Raw genomic sequence first — 24,112 nt, 5'->3', positions numbered from 1 at the left:
TTAGCACAGGGGTCAGCAACGTTTGGCACGCGGCTCGCCAGGGTAAGCACCCTGGTGGCCCGGGCCAGTTTATTTACCTGCTGACGTGGCAGGTTTGGCCGATCGCGGCCCCCACTGGCCGCAGTTTGCCGTCCTGTGCCAATGGGGGCGGCGAGAAGCGGCGTGCGCGAGGGATGTTGCCGACCCCTGCTTTAACATCTCAATTGTCCAGTGGCCCCACTGGTTGTTTAGCAGGCTTTCTGCTTCTGATATATTTAAAAAAAAAAATTGCTATTGCTTTTGGAGTCTTTGGCTAGCTGTTCTTCAAATTCTTTTTTGGTCTTTCTAATTATATTTTTACACTTAATTTGCCAGAATTTATGCTCTTTTTTTATTTTCCTCATTAGGATTTATCTTCCACTTTTTGAAAGAGTGCCTTTTTGCCTCTCACTGTTTCTTTTACTTGGTTGTTTAACCAGGGTGGCTCTTCTCTCCTTCTCTTAGGATGTTTTTTAAATTGGGGGGACCCAGGCACTGCTCCTTTAAGAAGCGCAACGCTTCCTTACGTAGGAATCTGATTCCCCTTCTCTCACACTCCACCGCCTCTCTCCTATTAGCCAATCAGAGCACACTTCCGGCGTAGCCGGCCGGCCTATCGCTGCGCTCCACGAAAGGCAGCGCCGTTGGGGCGTGGTTTAAGGCGGGAGAGCAGGCGAGTGGCAGCGCCGCTGGCCAATCGGCGTGCGACTTAAGCTCTGGCGCGGGAGGTCGGTGGCGAGCTCCGTCAATGGGGATGGCGGGGTGGGGCGCAGTTGGCGCGCGGTAGATAGGCGGGCGGGTAGCCGACCAGTTCTGGCTAGGCCACGTGACGGGGGAGTCGGGGCTGTGGACGGCGGCTGCGGGGGGCGCGCGGCGAGGTGAGCGTTGTAACCCCCGCCCGGTAGAAGTGGGGGGCAGGGCCTGCATGTCCCCCAAACCCGTCGGGGGGCCGGGCAACGCCCGGGGCGGGGGTGCGTGTGAGGGAAAGGACTTGCCCGCGGGGCATGCTGGGGTATTGGCGGGGTGGGGGCACGGAGTGGGGGGTGTATGGGGAGGGGGTTTATTAGAGGGGCAGGCAGCGACTGGGAGGGGCGGTGGGAGAGGGCTTGGGGAGGCGTGGGGCGTAGCGGGGCCTGGTATGGGGGGAGCGCATGGGCGAGGGGGGGAAGGGCAAAGCATAGGCTGGGGGGGAGGGAGGTGAGGCTTAGTTTGGGTGGGTCTAGGCCCCTTAGAGAACTGTTGGGGGGCTGGGCCTGTAACGGGTGTGCGGGGTGTGGCTAGGCCCGGGGGTTGGTGAGTAGGTGGGGCTCAGCCCTGGAAGCATGGAGCCCTGGGCGGTATGGTGAGGGTGTCTGAGGACGTCCCCGTGGGGTGGGTGTGGGTATGCCTAATGGGAGTACCGTGGTTGGGTACACACTGACTGAGCCAGGGAGTGGCCAGGCTGAATTGGGAGTCCAGAAACATGAGGTGAATAATGATCTTAGCACAGGTAGCTGAGTCCATTGTGCCCACAGGACTGTATGCAAGTAGCGTAAGTGACCCATGCATTTTTATTAAACCCTGTTAGACTTGAAACAATTGTGGCTGAGAACAGCTAGTCCATTCTGGTAGATTCTGAGATTGTCTGTTCTCAGGGGTGGGGTGAGTAGACAATGTGACTGACACACCATCCAGCGAGAAGCTAATGTAGCATTTAGTCATCCCAGTCTGATATGGGACAAAGATTATGGGTTTGGGTGAGAGGGATGTAAAATGGATGCAGAGTTGGTGGGGTTTTAATATTGTTTGAATGTGGGAGGTGAAGTCACTAAGATTAGCTCTCTCATTATAAAAATCAGGATGTTCAGAAATGGCTTTTCTGAACAGACAGTTCTGCAGAGGGGGATATAGAGGATGAAAGATAATATCAAGACTATAGCAATATGAATGGAGCGAGGGTGAGGAGGGAAGCAGATGGAAGTTACTGGAAGGGAAGAGTTCAAACAAGAGACATAAGAGCCACCAGGTGTGGAGGAGGAAACGGAAATTAAACAATATACCTAGTAAAAAGCATGGGAGAACAAAGGTGACTTACAAAGTGCAGACTATTCAACAGCATCTCCTTAACATTTTGCGAACTTAAAATGTATACTTTCTGAACTTAAACAACTTTTTAGCTGTGATTGTCTCTTTCAAAATAGTATGTAACTGGGACCTTAGCCCTTGTTCAACATTGGGTGTGCCCTCATACAAACCTTGGATTGAAGCAGATGCTTTCTATCTTGCTCCCCACCAATCATTCTGAAAAGAACAAACTTTCACATTCAGAGTTGAGGGGGAGTTCTCTGGACTGTACAGCAAGAAATGCTGCAGGTGATTGGATTATGGAGTAAGCAGTCATCTGCTTTTGGAACTTAGCTAAAGTTGACAACTGCCTTTAAGTGTCTTGTCTGGATATAGCATGAATTAATTTCTCATGGCAAATATCAGATAGTAATAGTAAATATTCATTAAAATGTGGAAGGTAATTAGCTTATCTCTGTTAACAGTGCTCTTATATTATATTATAATATAATTATATAATTATATTAAACTGCAAATCATTCTAGCGTGGAGATATTTGTGTGCACTTGAAAATCAGGCTTAGGAGTGTTCTTGAATAGAAGAGTGTGTCTATTAACTACTCTGATTTGGCAATAATATTGTTCTCTGCCTCTGGGTGTGGTGCCCCAAAGCACTTGAGGGTTGCTTTGTAGGCAGAATGACAGTGACCATCTGTGCTCTAGTGAAATTGGAGAGGTAACACTGTGTAGGATAATACATTTTTTTTCTGAATAACTACTGAGAACAACGAAATATTTGACTTGGTGTTCCGTCTGATGCAATTAGAACTGACTTGCAGAACTCTCATAATGGTCTCTTCCAAAGATGCTACTGTTGGAATCCAGCCATAATATCACCTGGATTTAGCCAAAGCACTTTAACATAATTTTAAAGCAATTTGGACCCAGATTCAGAATGTATGTATAAACTTCTTAAAGGGACTAAATAGAAATGTGGTTTACAAAATAAAACATATTGAAATTTCTCTGCAGCATTTGTAATCCAAATATTACAGGAAGGGGTTAAGGTCTGAGATGTTAAGTAAAACTGACTTGGTTTCTCATTTTAAGATGAGTAATGGTAAATAGAAACACCAAACTTTCTTAGCAGGTCTAAGAATATCTCAAAAGTACTCCGTAATGTGACAGCATCCTTGCATTAGTTTTAAAACTTCCCATTTCAACAGATTTCTGCTCTTAAGAATTCAGTGTAACTTATATTTAATCTTTCCCAAATAGACTGTTAACTTTGTCACTCCCCCCTTCTCCTCTCCTCTTCTCCCCCCCCCCCCCTGGCATTCATCCTCTTGTCTCTTCAGTGCTTATCTTCATCCATTTAACTTGGCCCCAAACTGGAGGAACTCTGTTGTGTCTGGAAGGAAAGCTGTTGCTTTTGATCCCAAGACAAATTTGAGTTGGTTTGTGGACATGACAGCAACACTGCTAAGTATGCTTTTCCCACTAAAGAATTCTTGTATCTTGAGGTGTCTTCATACTTGTTTTATAAGCACTACAAGCCTATCTGCCTTGATTTAATGGTCAAAAAGTCTGCAATTCTGCCACCCATCTCTAAGGGCTTCCAGATATGCATGAATGACTTTTTTTTGCTGATGCAGTAGTGCAGAATTCCTTTCCCTTCCTACATCTCCATTGATGCAGCTTATTTTTGGAAACTGATGTATCTGAAACACTCTTACTAAAAACACACTTTACTTGGGTGTTGTAGCTTTCTTTTTAAGAGTCATTTCTGAGCTAATTGTTAGGCTCATGATGGCACAAATTTGAAGACTACTCTTCCTCAAGGGAAATATCTTTGAAGATTCCAAGTAAAGCTCTGGATACCTGGTAATAAATCTGAAGTTTATTGGAGCAGAACAGCTCCGAAACCCGTGCTAGGTAGAGATTGTGGCCTATTATAGGAAAGACACTCATTAAACAAAATTGAAGAGTCTTAAGAGATAAAATTTTAAACTTACCCGATTCCTGGGGTCAGATTTTTGTACAAAGCTGGTGGAAGCAGGGTATGTCTGTCTACCCATGAGCATGTTTGCTCTGTGTGTGATATCCTATCATTGTAGAGTTTTGAACACTCAAAGTACTAGATAAGGGCAAAATATTGTGCCATAATTCTTCCCATACCATCACTTAACTCTCTCACCCTTCTCTCATGTTAATTGATTGCTCTTCTCTGCAGCTAAGCACATGTGATTTCCGTATTTGTCATCAGTGTCTTTTGGAATAAATCTGAATGTTCGTACAACTAATCAACATCACATGTTCTTTGCATGAAGTCCAGTAGTCTGGGGGTTACTTATTATAGTAGCCCCCAGAAGCCCCAGCTGAAGTCTGGGCCCAATCATATTATGTGCTATATAAGGACATAGTGAGACAATCTAAATAGACACAATGAACAAAGGGTGGAAAATGTGTCCCCATTTTATAGATGGCGAAACTGAGGCCAAGAGAGCAGGTCTTGGCATAGGTCATGTGGGAAGTCCATTCCCAACTTTGCTTTGGAATGTAGGTCTCATGAGTCCCAGTCTGAGGCCACAACAATAGGGCCATCTTTCCTCTTTTTTTTTTTATAGGCTACATGTGCAAAGGATACCAAGCAGTGATTAAGCTGACTATAAGCCAAAACTTCACTTGCTATCAGCTCTTCTTGACTTGGTTGTAAAAAGAAATGCTGTATCAAATGGGCAGAACTTTGGGTAGCCAGTAAATAAGTGCAGATGCCTTGTAACAGGGAAAATTCTGTGGCTATTAACAATTTTTAGTGTTGTAAAACTTCACATTCTGCATGTATAAAAATATTCCTTGCTCTAAAGAGCTTATGGTCTCACATGCAAGACAACAAAGACTTGAGTGGTGTTCCATAAGGCAGGTTGGTGAGGAGGAAAAGGTAGTAAGAACATTGATCTAAGGCAGAGGATGACCAGTGTCCCCCACTGACAGATTCAGCTGATTTGGTTAATTTAACTTAAGATGGCATTTAACTGAGGATGGCTTTCAACTTGAAGCTTTGAATTACCTGATCATTGTAAACTTGACACAAATAAATTCTGTTCTGTCTTATTTTTCTGGGATCAATGCTACCTTGAGTCTGCCGGCTTTTTGAGGAGTTCAGCAAATGGCTTTATCAGGTGTCCTTGTTTTATGTACATAGCTTAAGAGAAAGCCCTACTACTTCAAGAGTTCTGGAGTAGTACTTTCCTCCTCCTATCCACATTGTTTCATTTTAACTACACCAACTGGTCAGTATTTCCATTATGGCAGTGGTTCTCAAACTTCTGTACTGGTGACCCCTTTCTCATAGCAAGCCTCTGAGTGTGATCGCCCCCTACAAATTAAAAACACTTTTTCATATATTTAACATCATATACATGTTAGAGGCAAAGCGGGGTTTGGGGTGGAGGCTGACCTCTCGTGACACCCCCCATGTAATAACCTCACAACCCCCTGAGGGGTCCTGACCCCCAGTTTGAGAACCCCTGCATTATGGCACCCTAACTCCCTTTTGAAATGAAACTTTGTTCCTGTTTTTACTTACACAGACAGTCATTCAGCCAGTATGTGGGGGATCATCAAGTGTTGGAATTCCTTTTATGGTGTTACTATAATTTGCTGTGGTTTAAAATTCATCATTATGGAACAGACTATGAAGGCAAAGCTATTAACATCTTAATCTTTATATGCATTCATTCTTTAGGCATCTTAATTGTACATAATACAGACTCTTGATACTAAAGACAGATTCCCTCATGGATTGTCATAATGGTTTTAAGAATGTTTTCCTGGCCAGGAAAACAAGACTTTCACGATGGGGCTAATGTAGGTCATCGGGGATGTTTTTATTTCAAATGTGTATTACAAGATATTTTTTTTTTTTTGTAAAGCCTCTATTTAAGAAACATTAGGGTTGCTGGGGGACTGTCAGTCAAGAAGTTAATAATCCAGCACACCCAGGGCGCTTCATTTTCGGTTTTTATTTAATTTAATTTTTCCCAGGAATTTATCGGTGCTTATATAACAACAACAAGTGAAAATGGGTGCAAAAAAATTAATTTATCTGGGTAAATATCGGGGCTCGTTTTGGTGGACTGAAGGAGGGGTGGGGGGAAGTATTCAGTATATTAAGGCTTTGATGAATGGAATTCAATATGGTTTGCTGCAGAACTCAAAACAATGCCACCTCTGAGTTTAAGAAAACAGTATCTCTAATCCCCACATAAAACTTTTCCTTTGAATAAACATTTTACTGTTGTAGACTTAGTATTATTAGCCTATAAATATTTACATTAATAATTGGGCCACACCATTTGCAGCACATACACTAAACTTCATCCTTCCTGTTCTTTAAACTTTCAAATACTTCCTTGTGTTCTGAAACAGATTTTCACTTTCTTCCCATTTTAGTGTGTAAAATCTTTAAACAGTTATCTGCTAACAGCTCGAAATGTGTACTTGGTGGGCACAGGATTCATCAGTACATTCAGATGTGCGTGCACTTCAAAGCTTGATGCGTGCCTGTTTGTTGTGTATATCTTCTAGACCAGAGGTGGGCAAACTATGGCCTGTGGGCCGCATCCAGCCCGCAGGACCATTCTGCCCAGCCCCTGAGCTCCTGGCCCAGGAGGCTAGCTCCTGGCCCAGGAGGCTAGCCCCTGGCCCCTCCCCTGCTGTCCTCCCTCCCCCGCAGTCTCAGCTCACTGCGCTGCGGGCACAATGCTCTGAGCAGCGGGGCTGTGAGCTCCTGGCGTAGCACAGCTGCAGAGCCCGGCCTGATCCGGTGCTCTGTGGTGCGTGGCTGGCTCCAGCTGGGCGGCATGGCTGCCTGTCCTGGTGCAGCCGTGCCGCCAGCCACCAGTGCTCCGGGCAGCGCGGTAAGATGGCGGGGGGGAGGGGTTGGATAGAGGGCAGGGGAGTTCGGGGGTGGTGGTCAGGGGCTGGGGGTGTGGATAGGGTGGGGGCAATCAGAGGGTGGGGAACAGGGATTGAATGGGGGCGGGGGTGGTCAGGGAGAAGGAGTGGTTGGATGGGGCAGAGGTCGGGGGGGGCAGTCAGGAAGTAGAGGAGGGGTTGGATGGGGCGGCAGGGGCAGTCAGGAGCTGGGGCTCCAGGGGCGGTCGGGACAGGGGGAAGTGGGGGTGGATGGGGCAGGGGGGCAGTCAGGAAGGAGGGGGGGTTGGATGGGGTGGTGGGGTGCAGGTAGGGGATGGTCTGGGGGTGGTTGGATGGGGCAAGTCTCTTCGGCCCCTTGGGGGAGAGGTGCAGTGGGTCTCTGTGTGCTGCCCACGCCTGCAAGCGCTGTCCCTGCAGCTCCCTTTGTCTGCTTTCTGGCCAATGGGAGCTGCAGGGACAGTGCTGGGGGTGGGGGAGTGCACCCTGGGGGCAGGGGGACAGAGGGGGCTGCTCCTGCCTGCAAACACTGCCCCCGCAGCTCTCATTGGCTGGGATGGGGGATTATTACCAATGGGAGCTGTGGGGGCGGTGCTTGCAGAGAGGGGCAGCATGCAGAGCTATGTGCTACCCGCCCCCAGGCGCTGCAGAGGCGTGTTGGTCCCTTCTGAGAGCGGCGTGGGGCTGGGGAGGCAGGGAGCCTGCCTTAGTGGTAGACACGCTGCACCTCCAACCGGGAGTTGCTGGTTTTTCTTACAGGAGGTGGTTGGGAGGGAAGTATAAAGGACTGTGACCTTTCCCAAAATAGGTAGGCAGTCTTGTGCTTGACAACCATGTACCTTTTTTAATTGGGCATCAGGGTGGATTTGATTTAAATCACTAGTCAGGAAGACTAGATTTAATCATGGATTTCTACATAAAAGTGCATTCTTGTTGGTTGTTATAAGCTTAATACATATTCTTCACAGGTAGAGAAACTTCATTAAAATATTCCCAAACTGGGTCTCTTTTGTGGCCTGCTGCCATTGTTTCCCTTCTAGAGAGAGAATGGTATGGTAGATCTCAAATTGATGAAGGCTACACTCAGAAAGACCTCAAGACTTCTGGAATATACTGCTCAAACAGTTTCACTTTTGTTTCTACTGCCTGTCCCTCCCTTCTCAAATTTATCTCCAGACTTCTGCTCCTTGTTCAGATCTATTCCGCCCCCAACAATCTTCTATTCATTGAACGTTTTGAAACTTTGCACTTTTAGAGAGAGGTAAGGATTGACTCTGTGTACACAAATTTGCAGAGGGACAATAGGGTTGAGGTCTGTTATTTCTCACCTCTGTATATTTATTTAAAAACAAGTTTGCTGTTCTCTGGAGACACAAATCCACAGTCTGATAACTGCAAAACTAAGCATCTCTTATGGTATCTTCTAGACTGAGCACTGAGTCCCATTGGGTAGATAGAAAGATTAACCCAAATAATCTATACAGAAGCCTCTGGAACCCCTTAAAATTGGGTCCCTAATCCATGAACTGTTGGAACTCATTTACAAAACTTTTCTTAAACATTACATGAATATATTGTCTCATACTATAGAATTAGAATTTATAATCCCTATTCCATGATGAGATATCTTTGAGCTATAATGTATCTTAATTAAAACTCTCTTTAGAAAGGTTTTTTTTCCTCAAAGCATTTTATCAAAAATCTGATCTAAATAAAAAAACTTTTTTATTTTAATTTTTTAAAAAAATCATTGATTTTTATCCATCCTGTTGGGCATCTTTTAAGTAGGGACTTCATCATAATTCAACTCTGAAAATATTGAAATTGGAATTATTATACTGAGGTGGAAACTTGAGAGATAAAATCTGGCCTGACTTATACCTCAGACAAATACATTAATTTTAAATGCTGTAGCACAGACGATGAGGCAAGGCAGAATTTGACCCCTGGTAACTCTTGGCCTGATTAGTGAAGCATTTCCCTGTAAACTCTCAAGTCACCTGGTGATGTTCAGTCTAACATTCCAAATGAAATGTTGGATGCTCTTGTTTCTCCACTGAGCAGTATCCTCTGTAAAATCCTGTTGGGCACTCACTCCCAACAGTGGCCAGTGAGCTAGCACAGAGACTAGATTGCTTACCAAAAAAAGAGCTTGAGCTTTTAAGGATAGCAATGTTTACTTTGTGGTTGTGGGTTTATAAACTCTGTTCCTTTGATTCCATATTGTGGTTCTTCAGTCAGAAGACAGACACTTGACTCATGCTGTGCCCGTACCCGTTAATACCCTTGCAGGGTCCCAGAGCCCAGGCTCCAGTTGGAGCCTGAACATCTGCACTGCAATTAAACAGCCCCATAGCCTGAGCCCCACAAACCAGTCAGCAGTCACAGGCTAGCCATGGGTGTTTAATTACAGTGTAGACATACTGTAGGACAGGGGTAGTCAATTATTTTTTGTCAAGGTCCAAATTTCTTAGTCAAGACAGTCAGGGTCCAGACTCCAGAGAGGAAATAAATAAATCCCTTCCCCCTTCTCCCCCCCTTCCACCTCCCGAATAATAAGTAAATAGATTTAATGGTCTGCTCAAAAAAGTCTGGTGGTCTGGAGTTGGCCTGCAGTCCACCTATTGACTACCCCTGCCCTATGAGGTCAGTGACCTCTCTGAGATTGAGTGGTTTATGCATAGCTCAAAAAAACCCCAAACTAGCTGTTGCATAGTGATGCCTAATGTCTTCTACCTTTAAGTTGTTGGCTGAACGGAGTCCTGTTTAGCACAGAGCTGCTTGGTGCAGCAGCTGTCTGGCTGCTATGTTGCCATAGGTAGAAAGCATATAATACAAGCTGAAGATGGATTTAGCGCAGGACTGTAAAAATACAACATTGCTATAGTCTTAGATTCCCTTTCCATTTTTTGCTTAAAGAGTCTATCCTGCTTTTTTTCTAATCAGACTCTAAATGTTGCATATAATAGTAAAATCTGAACTTTAGTTTTCCCCCTTGAAAGACTTAATATTCTCAAGACTTTATTTAGAAAGTTGCAACATTTTGTTCTCAAAAGCATATATGTGCACCAGACAACGTCGTTTACGAGCATACTATCAAATTGCCCACATATAAGAATTTTCAATATGGGACAACAAATTTTTAGAAGAACTTAATTGTGGTCTCTTTGGCCTTGCAATTGCAGCTTAATTTTAGAAGGAAGCTGAGACATAACTTACTGTAAGTAAACAAGTGCACAATGTGACAGAGCAATCAACAAATGACATTATGCTGAAACTTGTCCTTTGAATCTTTTGTGATGTGGCAATGATGACCTACAAAATGGCTGGCAGTGCTACAGTACTGTCGTATTTGGAACTGCAAAGTCTCTTGATTTGCTTTTTGTCTTGGGTTTTTGCAACCCAACAAACTCATTGATGTAGCTTTGCAGACTTGTTCAAACAAGTAACTGGTTTAGCTTTCTGCACTGATTCAAGTGTTGGGATTTTTGTTGAGGGAGGAGGGATGGGATTTTTTAAAAAAGCAATATTTAAATTGCCATATTTCTGTATAGGAATGCATTTTAGGCTCAAAATCTACTGTTCCTGTAATGGAATACTTGCAGATGATGATGGTAATGCAAAATGTTCACCTGCCTTGTATCTGTCTTCAGAATGATCAGTCAACTTTATATAAACATAAGTTTTTGAAGTAGTGGTATCCTTCCCTGCAGGGAGACATTCCGTGTCCTTGATTCAAAGAAACAATACTGTCTGTGTGAGATACTTTTGTATGTGAGCTGCAGAAAGTTACAAGCTTTTTTGGGGGAGGCTGGGGGATAAGGTGGGATTTATACTTGAAGTTGGAATCTTTATCTAGAGAACACCTATTAAAAACACAATGTAGTAAGACTACCTAAAAGGAATACTTTTCTGCGTTGCACTTGGGCACCATAGTGATGGGTAGGGATGGCTAACTCTTGGCCACCTGTTAATATAGGGTTGTCGGGGATTTGCCATCAACTCCCTGTGTCAGTCTACTTACCTGGGAAATGCACATTCTCCATCCCTGTTTCTTCTGTTCAAGAAGTAAAACAATACTTGCAACACCCCAAAATATCCTTCTCAACCAGTAAGATCCTTTGAACTACAGCTCTGAGAGTCTAGCAAACATTGGTCATTATCTTATGCTCTGCAGTTTCTCATTGGAGTCTGTTTTTTAAGTTTTTTTTGTTGAAGAATTGCCACTTTTAAGTCTGTTGTTGAGTGTCCAGGGAGATCGAAGTGTTCTCCTACTGGTTTTTGAATGTTATAATTCTTGATGTCAGATTTGTGATCATTTATTCTTTTGCGTAGAGACTGTCTGGTTTGGCCCATATACATGGCAGAGGGGCATTGCTGGCACATGATGGCATATATCACATTGGTAGATATTCTTCAACAAAAAAACTTCAAAAACAGACTCCAGTGAGAAACTGCAGAACTGTAATTAATTTGCAAACTGGACACCATCAAATTAGGTCTGAATAAAGACTGAGTGGATGGGTCACTATAAAAACTAATTCCCCCCCTGCTGATACTCACATCTTCTTGTCAGCTGTTTGAAATGGGCCACCTTGATTACATTGAACTCATTAGCACTACAAAAGTGAATTTCCTCCCTTCCTGTCAACTGTTGACAATAGCCCACTTCCACCTTAATTGAATTGTCTCCTTAGCACTGGCCCCCCCACTTGGTAAGGCAACTCCCATCTTTTCATATGCTGTGTATTTATACCTCTCTACTGTATTTTCCACTCCAAGCATCTGATGAAGTGGGATTTAGCCCATGAAAGCTTATGCCCAAATAAAGGTGGTTAAGGTGATATATTTTATTAGACCAACTTCTGTTGGTGAGAGAGACAAACTTTTGAGCTGACACAGAGCTCTTCTTCAGGCCTTCAAAGGGGTGTGTTGACCTGAAGAAGAGCTGTGCAAGCTGGAGAGCTTGTCTCTCACCAACAGAAGTTGGTCCAATAAAAGATTTTATCTTAACCATCTTGTCTCACTTAATAGCCTTAATGTTTACATTATTTGTTTGAAAATGGAGGATGAACTTATTTACTAGATTAATATTTCTACTTGTGATGGAAATTAAAATTCAGTTATGCACAAAAACAGCACTTTAAAATCTTTTATTAAATAAAATGACATTCAATATGCTTGATACATAGGAAAGAAAAGTTTACCAAAACACACCTTTTTTAAAATTTCAAACTAAGGAAGCATATGTAGTTAAACTCACTAACTGATTTTGTTTCTGGTCACCATGTCATTCAAGATTTTTAGAACTAGTAGATCTCATCATCTTATGCCTAGTTTTTATTCATATATTGGAGAGAAAAAGCAGAAAAAACTGTTTTAAAACTCCCAATTGATTTCTTAACTTTGAATCAGCAAGTCATTGAATTGAACTAGCTGAATGCGTGAAAAGAAAAAAATGATTCTGTGCACCTGCAGAAGAGGCTATTGGAGTCAAAAGTTGGCTTAGTACTTCAAATTCTGGTTCCACATGTTTAGCCAGTGACTTTCACCAGTTCAGTCATTTGACTTTCTTTTAAAACTTGGCAGTCAACATGTACTGCTTAGTATTTTAATTTTTTTGCTGGTCACTAATCTGTTATAGTAAGTTTAGGCCTTAACATAGGCTGTCAAAACTTAAATCTATTTAAAATTTTGATTAAAAAAAATCTGTACTTTTAAAAAATTAATCTTTTTAACCACCCTGTTAGGTGGTGGTGTAAGCAGTAGTTAAAACATGAATCTGCCTGTGAGATCTGAGCTGCAGAGCAGTCCACAGTGCATCATCCTAGAGAAAGACAGGATCTTTTTTTTTTTTAAGAGTCCTCCTGCATATACTGTGCTTGGCCAGTTGATCGAGGCCTGCAACTCTCTTAGAGGAGACAGGAAGAAGAAAATAGCATTTAGCAGGCAGGTGTCTATGGCTCCTATTTTCATGCTGTAGAAGAGTATGTGTAATCCCTACATAGCAATTGCTGCTTCTGTAGCATGTACACTCCAGATGTTTGGTCTCATTAACACTACTGCAAGCCATGTACAGAACAAGATATGCACAGTGCTAAGATAAAACCCACATAAAGTGTACCGAGAAAGAAAGTTAATTGGCTTACAAAGTACAGAGAGTTGAGAAACATGACATGAAGTTATCTCTTCTGGACTGCACTTGCTCATTTGCTATTGGGCACTTGTCACTGAATTACAGAAGACCGTACCCTTTATCTCGCTAGTGAGTATAGGGTTATAATGTTTGATCTTTCCTGTGTGTACAGACCATGGAGCTAAAGTGGCTGCTGTGTGTGACGTTGCTGATACTTGGATTAGTTGATGTCCAGACTCATGATGTGGAAGAAGACCATGGTGATGATGTAATTGATATTGAGGATGACTTGGAAGATGGTGTTGAGGAGGTAGAAGAGACAAAGCCTGAAGCCAGCAGCCCTCCTCCATCCCCAAAGGTTTGACTTAAATTTACAATGATAAAACAGAATTACACTTGGGTAGTCTGGTTATTGTAACCTGTCCCATCTTGGTCTGATCTGGAGACTATCCTGAGCATAAAAACTCAATATGCCAACAGAGTAACTGCATTCATTTTAAAGAAGCATTGCTATGAAACTTGAGCTGCATTTCTTCCATAGGAAAATTTCTTTAAGGGCATTTGAATCTTGTGATGTGATTCCAGGATTTAACAGTACTAGTACTCTTAGACTTTGGTATTTTTATCTTCAAAATAAAATTATAACTTTCAAGCAATGGCATCAGATTTTGGGGCGTGTAAATAACTTAAGATGTTTCAAGCAGAAAACTTGTCTGAGTCAGGAAAAGTGGGATGAACGCAAAGCCTTGTAGTTTCCTAGGGCAGCAAAGTTGATTAAAGGTTTGTGTAAACTTTTTTTCTCCTACTCCAATAGGTTACCTATAAGCCCCCAGTACCAACAGGAGAGGTTTATTTTGTGGAAAATTTTGATAAGGGAACCCTGGAAGGGTAAGTGAAATCTTCAAGATGATTTAATGTAAATGACTTAGTCAGTTTGGACCTTCAATAAGGTGTAATGAAATACAGCTTTTCTAGAGCACCCGTTCTTGAATAGCTAATGTTCATATGACTAGAGTTCAAATGACCCCATATATAACCACCTTACTATACATTTCTCTTAACCTTCATATCTCTTGAAACCTTGGAGGATGTTCAAATAAGCATTTGTTAGGTGCCCATTAAGAGGGGGAATGTACCATGTGCACATACAGAATCACGTAAGCTGGCTTTCAGTAGCCTCTCTTGGTAATATGACAAGATGGAGATAATGGCACTACAAGCACTATCCCTAGTGGAGTACTGATAATAGGATCACTGGTACAAAGCTGCTTTGATGCCTTCTTCTGAATTTGCTCCATGTGTTGGAGAACTTAGCGCAGAACTCCCAAAGAGACTGATCAATGATGGGGTTCAGAATACAGAAGGGTCTAGTTAAAGGGTAGCCCTCGCAGTGTCTGAGTGTTTCTTTAGAGCTGGCTTTGTATAACCGTCTGTAACTGTGTGGCTGTCCCTTACCGCTGCTGGGGATATCATTTCAGATGGGTTCTTTCCAAGGCCAAGAAGGATGACACAGATGATGAAATTGCAAAATATGATGGTGAGTGCCATCTAGCTTTTGTTCAGAAGGGGGGTGTGTGTGTGTGTGTGTGTGTGTATATATATATATATATTTATTTATATATTTTTTGGTTGTCTGTACTGCAGAGCTAGTCTTGAGGTGCAGATCTTACCCTTACTAAACACTCATGAGAATATCCTACATATGAAAAGTGGGTGGGCATTTGGGGGGTGTTTTTAGCTACTGATGTCCAGTGAGCTGTGGCTTTTGCAGCAAGTCCTCCTGAGTGTTGAAATGTGTTCTGTTCCTAATTAATTCAAATTTCATCTTTTGAAGGCTAGTCTGTACACCAATTTCTAACTTGAGTAATATAACTGAATGTGACTTCTGGAAATGCTGTTATAACCCATATTGTATAGAATAACAATTTAGTTTCTTGTTAAAGTTCATTAAAATAAGGAAAAAGGAATTGTGGGTTCTAATAGTAATGAAATGGTGTATGTTCCTTGCAGGTAAATGGGAAGTGGAGGAAATGAAGGACACTAAACTTCCAGGGGACAAAGGACTTGTACTGATTTCCCGGGCCAAGCATCATGCGATCTCTGCCAAACTGACAAAACCCTTCATATTTAATACCAAACCCCTCATTGTACAGTAAGTGGAAAATAACAAGTGTTTACTGCACCAGAAAGGGCAGGTGGCTGTTAGCGGCTTGTTCCAGAATTACAGAGTTTGGTTGGCCAAACAGTAGTAAAGCATGGTAGCCCATTACCACTCAGAATATTGGCTACCACTCTTGCATGCAAATGCATAAATAAAGGGGTATTGTAGAGTACAATAACTTTCCGTTTCAAGTTCTTGGAGATGCTGCTTTTTCCATCTGAATAAACTAGCTGTGTCTGAATTTCTGGAAATCAGCCTTTCCTTGCAGTGTGACACTGACAGCTACAGTTGTTTCCACTTCTATGCTACAGCTGTAATAGCAGGGGCCTAGTGAACTGACTTGTCTATTGCGATTGATAGGAGGAGTAAAACACTTAGCAGGGGTTATGTAAAGACAATTCATGAGTGAATAGATTTTTGTCCAGCAAATTGTCCTTTCTTTCTCTTTCCCTGGTAGCAAGGCAAACCCAGCTTGTTAGTGGTCTTCAACTGATGCAGCTCTTTTGCCATGGGACACACAAAGCTTGTCCGATTTAGCAAGAATTGTTAGATTGGTCATGGCAGATCTACAAGAATCCAGACTTTATTGGGAGTAGCTGATCTGTGGGACTTTTCCAGCAAGAAAGGAGGGCAATCAGCTCATCAGTTTGCAGGAGATAAGGAGTTAATCATTCTGCCTGTTGCCTAGCTATTTACTTTGTGGTTCTTATGTATCTGCCTAAGATCCATTATGAAATGTGGGAAACACTAATTTAAAAAACCTTTCTAATTTGTATGGAAGCTCTGTTACATCCTTCTATGAAGGGAATGTTGTCTAGTTCATTCCATGTACTATAATGTGCCCTCTACTTCTCTGCCCAAAATGAAAATTAGGTATGAAGTGAATTTCCAAAATGGGATCGAGTGTGGCGGTGCCTATGTGAAGCTGCTTTCTAAAACCGCAGAGCTGAACCTGGTGAGTGGTGTGCATGCTGTTTAGTTACTACTCTCCAAAGACAAGCCTGTCTTTCTCTCGGTCCTCCCCAAAGAAACTCTTATGATCCTAATGGCCTGAAGGCAGTTGTTTGTGTTTAGGGGCAGACTTGCAAAAGTAGTCTGCACCCAGAAGCTTGCATTGTCCTTCGTGGGAGCAGATGGATGCTGAATTCTTCTGAAAATCTGGTTACTGCAATTGACTCTGGGATGCTGTAGGTGCTGAGCATTCCTGCCCCTCCCCCATAAGAATCCACAACATTCTTTTTAACTGCCACACACTTTTGGGATGTCTTTCTTTCCTCTCCCTCTTACTATAAGGCTACATCTGCACTACAGAGGGGAGTCGATTTAAGATACGCAAATTCAGCTATGTGAATAGCGTAGCTGAATTAGACGTATCGCAGCCGACTTACCCCGCTGTGAGGACGGCGGCAAAATCGACCTCTGCGGCTTCCTGTCGACGGCGCTTACTCCCACCTCCGCTGGTGGAGTAAGAGCATCGATTCGGGGATCGATTGTCGCGTCCCGTTGGATCCCCGAGAGGTCGATTTCTACCCGCCGATTCAGGCGGGTAGTGTAGACCTAGCCTTAGAGTAGCAATCTCATATGGGAGGTCTGTAGAGGGCACACTAAATCGTGTATCTTGTACATTTCCCTTTAGCTGTTTCACAATTAAACTGTAGTCTTTATGCGGAGGGAAGTTGACTGACTGGGATTAGACAGTTGTCTTCTAAAGTGAGTTCCAGAGAGGGTCTGCAAAGGGAAATAGATTAAGATGATCCTAATCGTATTTCTCTACACCAGACTTCTTACATTCCAATCCGCTTGTAAGGAGTGTGGTGTCTGAAGTACTAGAGCAGGGGTAGGCAACCTATGGCACGTGTGCCGAAGGCGGCATGCGAGCTGATTTTCAGTGGCACTCACACTGCCCGGGTCCTGTTCACCAGTCCAGGGGGCTCTGCATTTTAATTTAATTTTAAAGGAAGCTTCTTAAATATTTTAAAAACCTTATTTACTTTACATACAACAATAGTTTAGTTATATATTATAGACTTATAGAAAGAGACCTTCCAAAAACGTTAATGTATTATTGGCACGCGAAACCTTAAATCAGAGTGACTAAATTAAGACTCGGCACTCCACTTCTGAAAGGTTGCCAACCCCTGTACTAGAGACTTGCCGCTTGTAGGATGCGCTAGCAGGATGTACTATGTGCAGTAAATGTGTTGGACTAAACACATCTTGTTCCTGGCCCATGGGCCACTATTCCAGCAGCATTATCTGAAAGATAAAATTGAGAGGATTTTGTGTACAGCAGCTACTGGATATTTTTAATCAAAGCCCTCCAGTTTTCTGTAGGCTTCCCCTCATGGAAGTAGAAGTCAAAACTGTTGTCCCGACTCTCCTTCCCCTTCACTGTTTTGTCAGAATCTTTCTTGATACAGATCCACATCTGACCAGGATATGCCATTCAAGATGTGAAAGGCCACTTAATGATTGTGCAATCACTTCTTCAATTCTTTGTGAACTGAATGCGTGAATAGGGTCAGTGAGAGTAGACAAGCTTGTTTGCAATGATTTTTGTTAAAGGGATGGCGTTAACAGACGTCTAGTTAATTCTTACAGCTTCATATAATACATCAGCCCTGTGCTTGGTACTAACTTTTGTGGTTTTTCAGCTGAGTTTACTCTGTTAATGCCTCTTATGTTCCCTGTTGTGAGAGAGAACTACCCAGACTGGGAAACTGAATGTACAAGGGAAACTGAGAGACTGACTAGACACAGCAATGTCAAAGGCACAGTAAAGATTTCAGTTTCTTTCAGTGCTGATAATGCTGTTGACAATAGTTTTGTTTTAAAAACAAAACTTTTGCATTGTGGGGTTTCTGTGACTTAGACTAGCTAGACATCAATTTAAAAAATTCCAACAGGTTATTTTACATTTGCACAACTTTATGGCTTGATGCTTTTAATCTTGCCTGTCACTCTTGAAAACTGCCTTCTATTAATTAGGGAAAAGTAAAGACAGTTGGACAGGATGATGGAAAATGCAGGGCCCAGCTAAGCACCAGTAGGGAGATGGATTGGATTGTCCTAACTGGCCTCTTCCACTTCAAATTTCTGTGACTGTATCAACCATCTGTTGCTGGTTTTGATCTCAAGTATAGTCAAGCAGCTTAATGAGTGAAGTGCATTTGCGGTGAACACCGTGTTGTCTAAACTTGAACTCTAGAATGATTTATTCCAACTGTTCTCTTTAAAGGATCAGTTTCATGACAAAACTGCCTACACAATCATGTTTGGTCCTGATAAATGTGGAGAAGATTATAAATTACACTTCATCTTTCGGCACAAGAACCCCAAAACCGGCAAATATGAAGAGAAGCATGCAAAGCGTCCAGATGCAGATCTGAAGACCTACTTTACTGATAAGAAGACCCACCTCTATACTCTGGGTAAAGCAACCATAAACTTGGGGGAGGGGAGTGTTTTTAAAAAAAAAAAAAAAAAGTACAGATCTCAAAAAGTTTGAGGGTGAACATTTATTTTGTGTTTTTTGGTGCAAGAGAAATGGAAAGGAGTCCTAAAACAGTAACTGAATATACTATGTATGTGGACATCATACAACTAAAACATCCATTCTCAATCCTCATATGCAAAAATTGTTTGTTCTTCTGTTCTTCCGTGCAAGAAATCTCATCAAGGAGCATGCACTGCTTTGAATCTTAACTCTTGCAGGGAAAATATGGGACTCTGAACTTGGTAGGTAAAGGAGAATTGGCTTTCCAAATATGGTCTTAAATACCTTAACTTATAGTATAATAGTATGCATTCCGTTACTGACTTGGGATCTCACGTGCTCTCTAGTTGCGTGCATAGCTATCCGTTCTGTAGCTTTTGGGGACACTAGGCTCTAAACTCCAGAGGAAATAACAATGCTGCATGGTTAAAATAGTGATAGGAGCATAAGAATTGCCACACTAGATAAGATCAGTGGTTGTGGTACAATATTCTGTCTACAGCTGGGGCTATCATCAGAAGCCCCAGAGAAATGTTCAAGGAGCCCTGCAGTAGGAATAACTTACCTTATAGGAACAGTCTCTTCCTAACACCTATCTGTTGAAGGCTGGCTTATGCCCTTAACTATGAAGGAGTTACTCCTTTCAGAACTCTTGGTTTAGTTCTTAGTCCTGTTATCCTAATTCTGAATGTTCTTATTGGCCATATGAATATTGTATCCTGCTAAGATCTTACACTCTTAGCTTGGGCCTACACTCTGCTAGGCAGCTGTCGGCTTTGGAGCGCTGACTTCTACAACTGCACAGCCAGATCTTCTTTAGAATCCGCTTTTCTAGATATTTTGCTGCTAGAGAGGGGACTTACCCATAATCTGTATGCGGCTAGTAATGAAACAAGGCTCCGGACTGCATGAATGAAAGCAGTATAGAAACACTGAGCTGCTGTCTCACTGGTTTCAAGATTAAACACTGAGTTTTGTTTTTCTGCGTTTCTTCTTTGTGCAGAATAGAACGTGGAGCTGTGCTCCGAGGCTGACTAACTGAAGGGGGAGCTTTCTAAGCAGTGTAGGCAGGTGTGGGATCTAGTCTTAAAAGTGACTTTAAAAAAAAAAAGTCATAGTGGGGTCCAGTGTTTTGTGGTCTCCATTATTTCTTTATCAAATGTGATGGATATATGTATAAAAAGGACACTCTAATTGCTGGTCCAGATTGAAACTGGGTTTGTCTAACTTCATGCCTCATTGCCAGTAATAAAGATATCCTTGGTGAACTTATCAAACCTCCCCCACTCTCTCCCATTCACAGTTGGGAACTTGTTAAACAGTTCTGTTGATGGATGGGGCAGAATAGAATCCACAATTCTGCTAGTTTTACATGTGATCACTCTGCAAGGCTAAAAGGAGTGTAAAGCTTTTTAATTTCACAAAAGGCCAGAGATGGGGCCATGAATTTATACAGAGCAGATCCATTAAGGGTGGTGCAGGTTTTTTCCACAGTTACTTTTCAAGTAAATAAGGAATTACAGTTTTCAGTCTTTAAAGTTCCTGCCCTTTCTGTTAAGAAAATAGAAGTGGCAAAGCCTGATTATCTTTTTTTTTTTTTTTTTTTTTGTGGTGGGGGGAGAACCTGATAAATCGCACTATACTAGGTTCTTCTCTTTATAAGTAGGGTAACAGGTGTGAGTGTGTATAGAGCAGAACTTTTTCCAGATGTAATTGATTTGAGGGGGCTGTGTAATACTCAAGCCTATTTGGTATCCAGAGTAAGACTCTCCATAAAAATCTTTGTCTTTATTCCTTGACACAAGACTAAATAGGTTATTTGTTTCTCTTTGGCAGCCCCATTTGGGCATCATTGTTTACTGTGGAGGTAACTTCAGCTAGAAGGATGATTGTTATAGTTTTGAGGTTTGGAAAAGGACGGTAGAGTAGAAAGTGGCAATGAGATTCTGCAGAGCTCAATTTTCTCCTTATGTTAGCCAAAAAGGCTCCATTAACTCTCTTCCTCCCTGTCCCTATTTGTCCAGTCTTGAATCCTGATAATAGTTTTGAAGTCCTGGTTGATCAGACTGTGGTGAATAGTGGGAATCTCTTAAATGATGTGACTCCTGCTGTGAATCCACCCCGAGAGATTGAGGACCCAGATGACCAGAAACCAGAGGACTGGGATGAGAGACCCAAGATCCCAGACCCAGATGCTGTTAAACCAGAAGATTGGTGAGTAGCTTGGGTGGTGGAATTGGGGAAAGCTGTTGCTAGATAACCAAGTGCTGGTCTAAAACAGTTCTTAGCTGGTCATTTGTCCATTTTATTTTTATTTTTTATTTTGTAGTCCCCTGTACTCAAGTTAACTGGCTAATGTTGGCCAGTCTAACATTGGACATGCAGTCATGTGTGTCTTAAGCTATTTATCTGCTTAAACTATAGCTAAGCTTGGCAGAACTCAATGTTTATCTTTTATAATTTGAACGAATGATTTTTTTAAAAAAATTTATTTCAGTTTTCACAATTTGTGGAAATTATGGGGGTCAGACAATTATTTAATGAGAGTAGACATGGAGATTCAAAAAGTTAATGCTTTAACTGTTAAAACACACATTATCAACATGTCAAAACATACATTAATTTATGGCTATTTACTTTAAGTTCTGAAGCAACATTTTTCTTTGTCTATTGCTATATTTTGATTGACGGGAATATTTTTTGTCAGTTTTTGTGTATATGGTAAAATTGATGTTTTATTTAGATAGTTACCTGTAAAAATTGAATTATTCCAAGCCTAACCGTAGCATCTGACTGGTGGTAGACTGCAGATTGATTCCGTGCCTTTGCACTTGAATGAGTGTCAGAATGAAGTTTAGCACTAATTAACATTGGCAAGCCAGGTAACATTTACATGAAGTTCCTTGCTTAGCCATAGATGTGCTTCATTTGATGTCTGATCAAGCATGGGATCAAGTGCTAGAACACTTAAAGTAAAGACTATCTGGAGCTTATTTTGGCAAAAAAGCTCTTGTGATGGGGATCAAATGGCCAGTTTGAAATCTGACACCTTCAATCCAGATAGCCATTGAGAGACTGACAGTTATGAACATGAGTGACCATACTGGGTCAAAGGTCCATCTAGCCTAGAATCCTGTCTTCCGACAGTGGACAGTGCCAGATGCTTTAAATGCAATGAACATAACATGGCAGTTATTGAGAGAGCCATCAACTGGCAGTTAGAGGTTCAGGGAAACCCAGACCATGGGGTTGCATCCCTGACTATCTTGGCTGATAGCCATAAATGGACCTCTCCTCCATGAATTTACCTAGTTCTTTTTTGAGCTCAGTTATGCTTTTGGTCTTCACAACATCCCCTGGCAACTAGTTCCACAGGTTTGCTGCATGTTGTGAAGAAGTACTTATGTTCTTGTCTTTAACCTGCTGCCTGTTAATTTCATTTGGTGACCCCTGGTTCTTGTGTTTGGGAAGGGATAAATAATACTTCCTTATTACTTTCTCCTCACCATTCATGATTTTATAGACTTCTATCATATCTCTCTTCTAAGCTGAACAGTCCTAGTTTTTTTACATCTCTCCTCATATGGAAGCTGTTCCATACCGATGATAGTTTTTGTTGCCCTTTTCTGTATTCAAGATGTGGGCGTACCATGGATTTATATAGTGGTATTATGATTTCTATTTTATCTATCCCTTTCCTAGTAGTTCTTACCAGCGTTAGCTTTTTTGACTGCCGCTGCACATCTGTTTTCTGAAAACATCCATGATGACTCCAAAAATCTTTCTTCAGTAGTAACAGCTAATTTAGACCCTATCATTTTGTGTGTATAGTTGAGATTGTTATCCACTTAATTTAATATTAAGTGTGCCATTTTGTTGGCCAGTCACCCTGTTTTGTGAGAGCCTGTTGTAACTCTTTGCAGTTAGCTTTGAACTCTCTTAATAACTTTGTATCATCTGCAGACTTTGCCACCTCACTGTTACCCCCTTTTCCAGATCAATTATGGATATGTTGTCTTCTGTTCTTGATAGTCATAAAATGCGAAATCAACACAATTGAATTTTGATTAGTGTTCCCTTGTCAATTTGACTAATGACATATGGTAAATAATTAGAAGTTCAGGGGTAATAGAATTAGGTCCTGAGAGAGAACGCATTTTTACTGGGTACAATACATCACATATTCGCTCATTAACATGCTTTCCCTGGGCTGCTTCTTTCTGAAGATACATGAAATGTTATCACTTCCCTCCATTGTGTTGGGAGGAATGTGCACTGAGACAGATAAAGGAATAGGAGCTTCATCTGACTAACATGGTGGGGTAGCAAAAAAACTCCCACAGTTATTACCTAGCCTTTTCATATTCAAAACATAATTGCTCAATCAGTTGGTAGTCCTCTTCATATACTCATTGTCTTAGGAATCAGGTTAGATGAGGATCTGTAACTAGTGCAACAGTGTCTTAAGCCTTATGGGTTTTTTTGCCAAACCTTTTTGGGAGGAATATATAATAGTAACCTTGTATCTTTTTCCCAAGGGATGAGGATGCTCCTGCAAAGATTTCAGATGATGATGCTGTGAAGCCAGAAGGTTGGCTGGATGATGAACCAGAATATGTAGCTGATCCTGATGCAGAGAAACCAGAGGACTGGTATGCAGTCACTAGACTTCCATTTGTCTAGCTTGTATGAAAGCAGTAATTGCTGTGCGTCAGTTTATCAGATACTCATTTTGTGACCCAAAGGCACTGACTGGGTTTCAGGAGTATAATGCGGCACTTGAGCTACCATGGACCAGACGTAAACTGTTAGGGGAAGGTGTTGCTGTGATGGACTTCCCTGGGGTGCATCCTGGAACGGGGGTACCGCTGAGCCCTCTGTCTCATCATCTTGGGCTCCCTTGCTCACTGTGATGCTGTGACAAGCTGCAGACTCCTCCAGATTCTGCTCTTACACAAACCTTCATAAGCAGGGACACCCCCAGCTGCAGTTACATGAATGCTTTTCCTAGCCACTAATGAGCTAACAATAGAGGCTCCAGCCAATCCCCCTCCCCAGCCTAAGACCCCAGAGCTGTATTATCTTGCTCTGGTCAAAAGCCTGACCAGTGTAAGTTTATTTCCCAGTCCACCCCCGCCATTAATGTGGAGAGGACAATGCACCAGCCCCTGCTCTTGAGCAGATTTCCCTTTTTGCACTTCAAACACACTGTTTTAGATAAAAATATAAAACAGATTTATTGACTACAGAAAGATTAGTAATAGCATACAGATCAAAGTTAGTTACCTAAAAAATGAACAAAATTGCAATCTAAAGTCTAT

The 24,112-nt window shown here is 42.0% G+C and overlaps 1 protein-coding gene across 2 annotated transcripts in view; it reads left to right on the top strand.

Moving 5' to 3' along the window:
* Positions 1–24,112, top strand: part of CANX (calnexin) — a 65,547-nt gene that overhangs the window by 32,133 nt on the left and 9,302 nt on the right. The window contains exons 1-9 of one of the 2 annotated variants that reach the window (XM_054038645.1): positions 793–896; positions 13,307–13,492; positions 13,949–14,022; positions 14,613–14,671; positions 15,145–15,286; positions 16,169–16,250; positions 18,534–18,726; positions 20,816–21,005; positions 23,330–23,443. In XM_054038645.1, the coding sequence (XP_053894620.1) occupies positions 13,310–13,492; positions 13,949–14,022; positions 14,613–14,671; positions 15,145–15,286; positions 16,169–16,250; positions 18,534–18,726; positions 20,816–21,005; positions 23,330–23,443 (1,037 nt within the window). In that variant the 5' untranslated portion in view covers positions 793–896; positions 13,307–13,309. Of the gene's footprint in view, positions 1–792; positions 897–13,306; positions 13,493–13,948; positions 14,023–14,612; positions 14,672–15,144; positions 15,287–16,168; positions 16,251–18,533; positions 18,727–20,815; positions 21,006–23,329; positions 23,444–24,112 lie in introns of those variants that run through there. The other variant, XM_054038644.1, reaches the window with a different exon arrangement.

Source organism: Malaclemys terrapin, chromosome 8, assembly GCF_027887155.1.
Source record: "Malaclemys terrapin pileata isolate rMalTer1 chromosome 8, rMalTer1.hap1, whole genome shotgun sequence".
Taxonomy (NCBI): Eukaryota; Metazoa; Chordata; order Testudines; family Emydidae; genus Malaclemys; species Malaclemys terrapin.
This window is presented reverse-complemented; position numbering and strand designations above follow the sequence as displayed.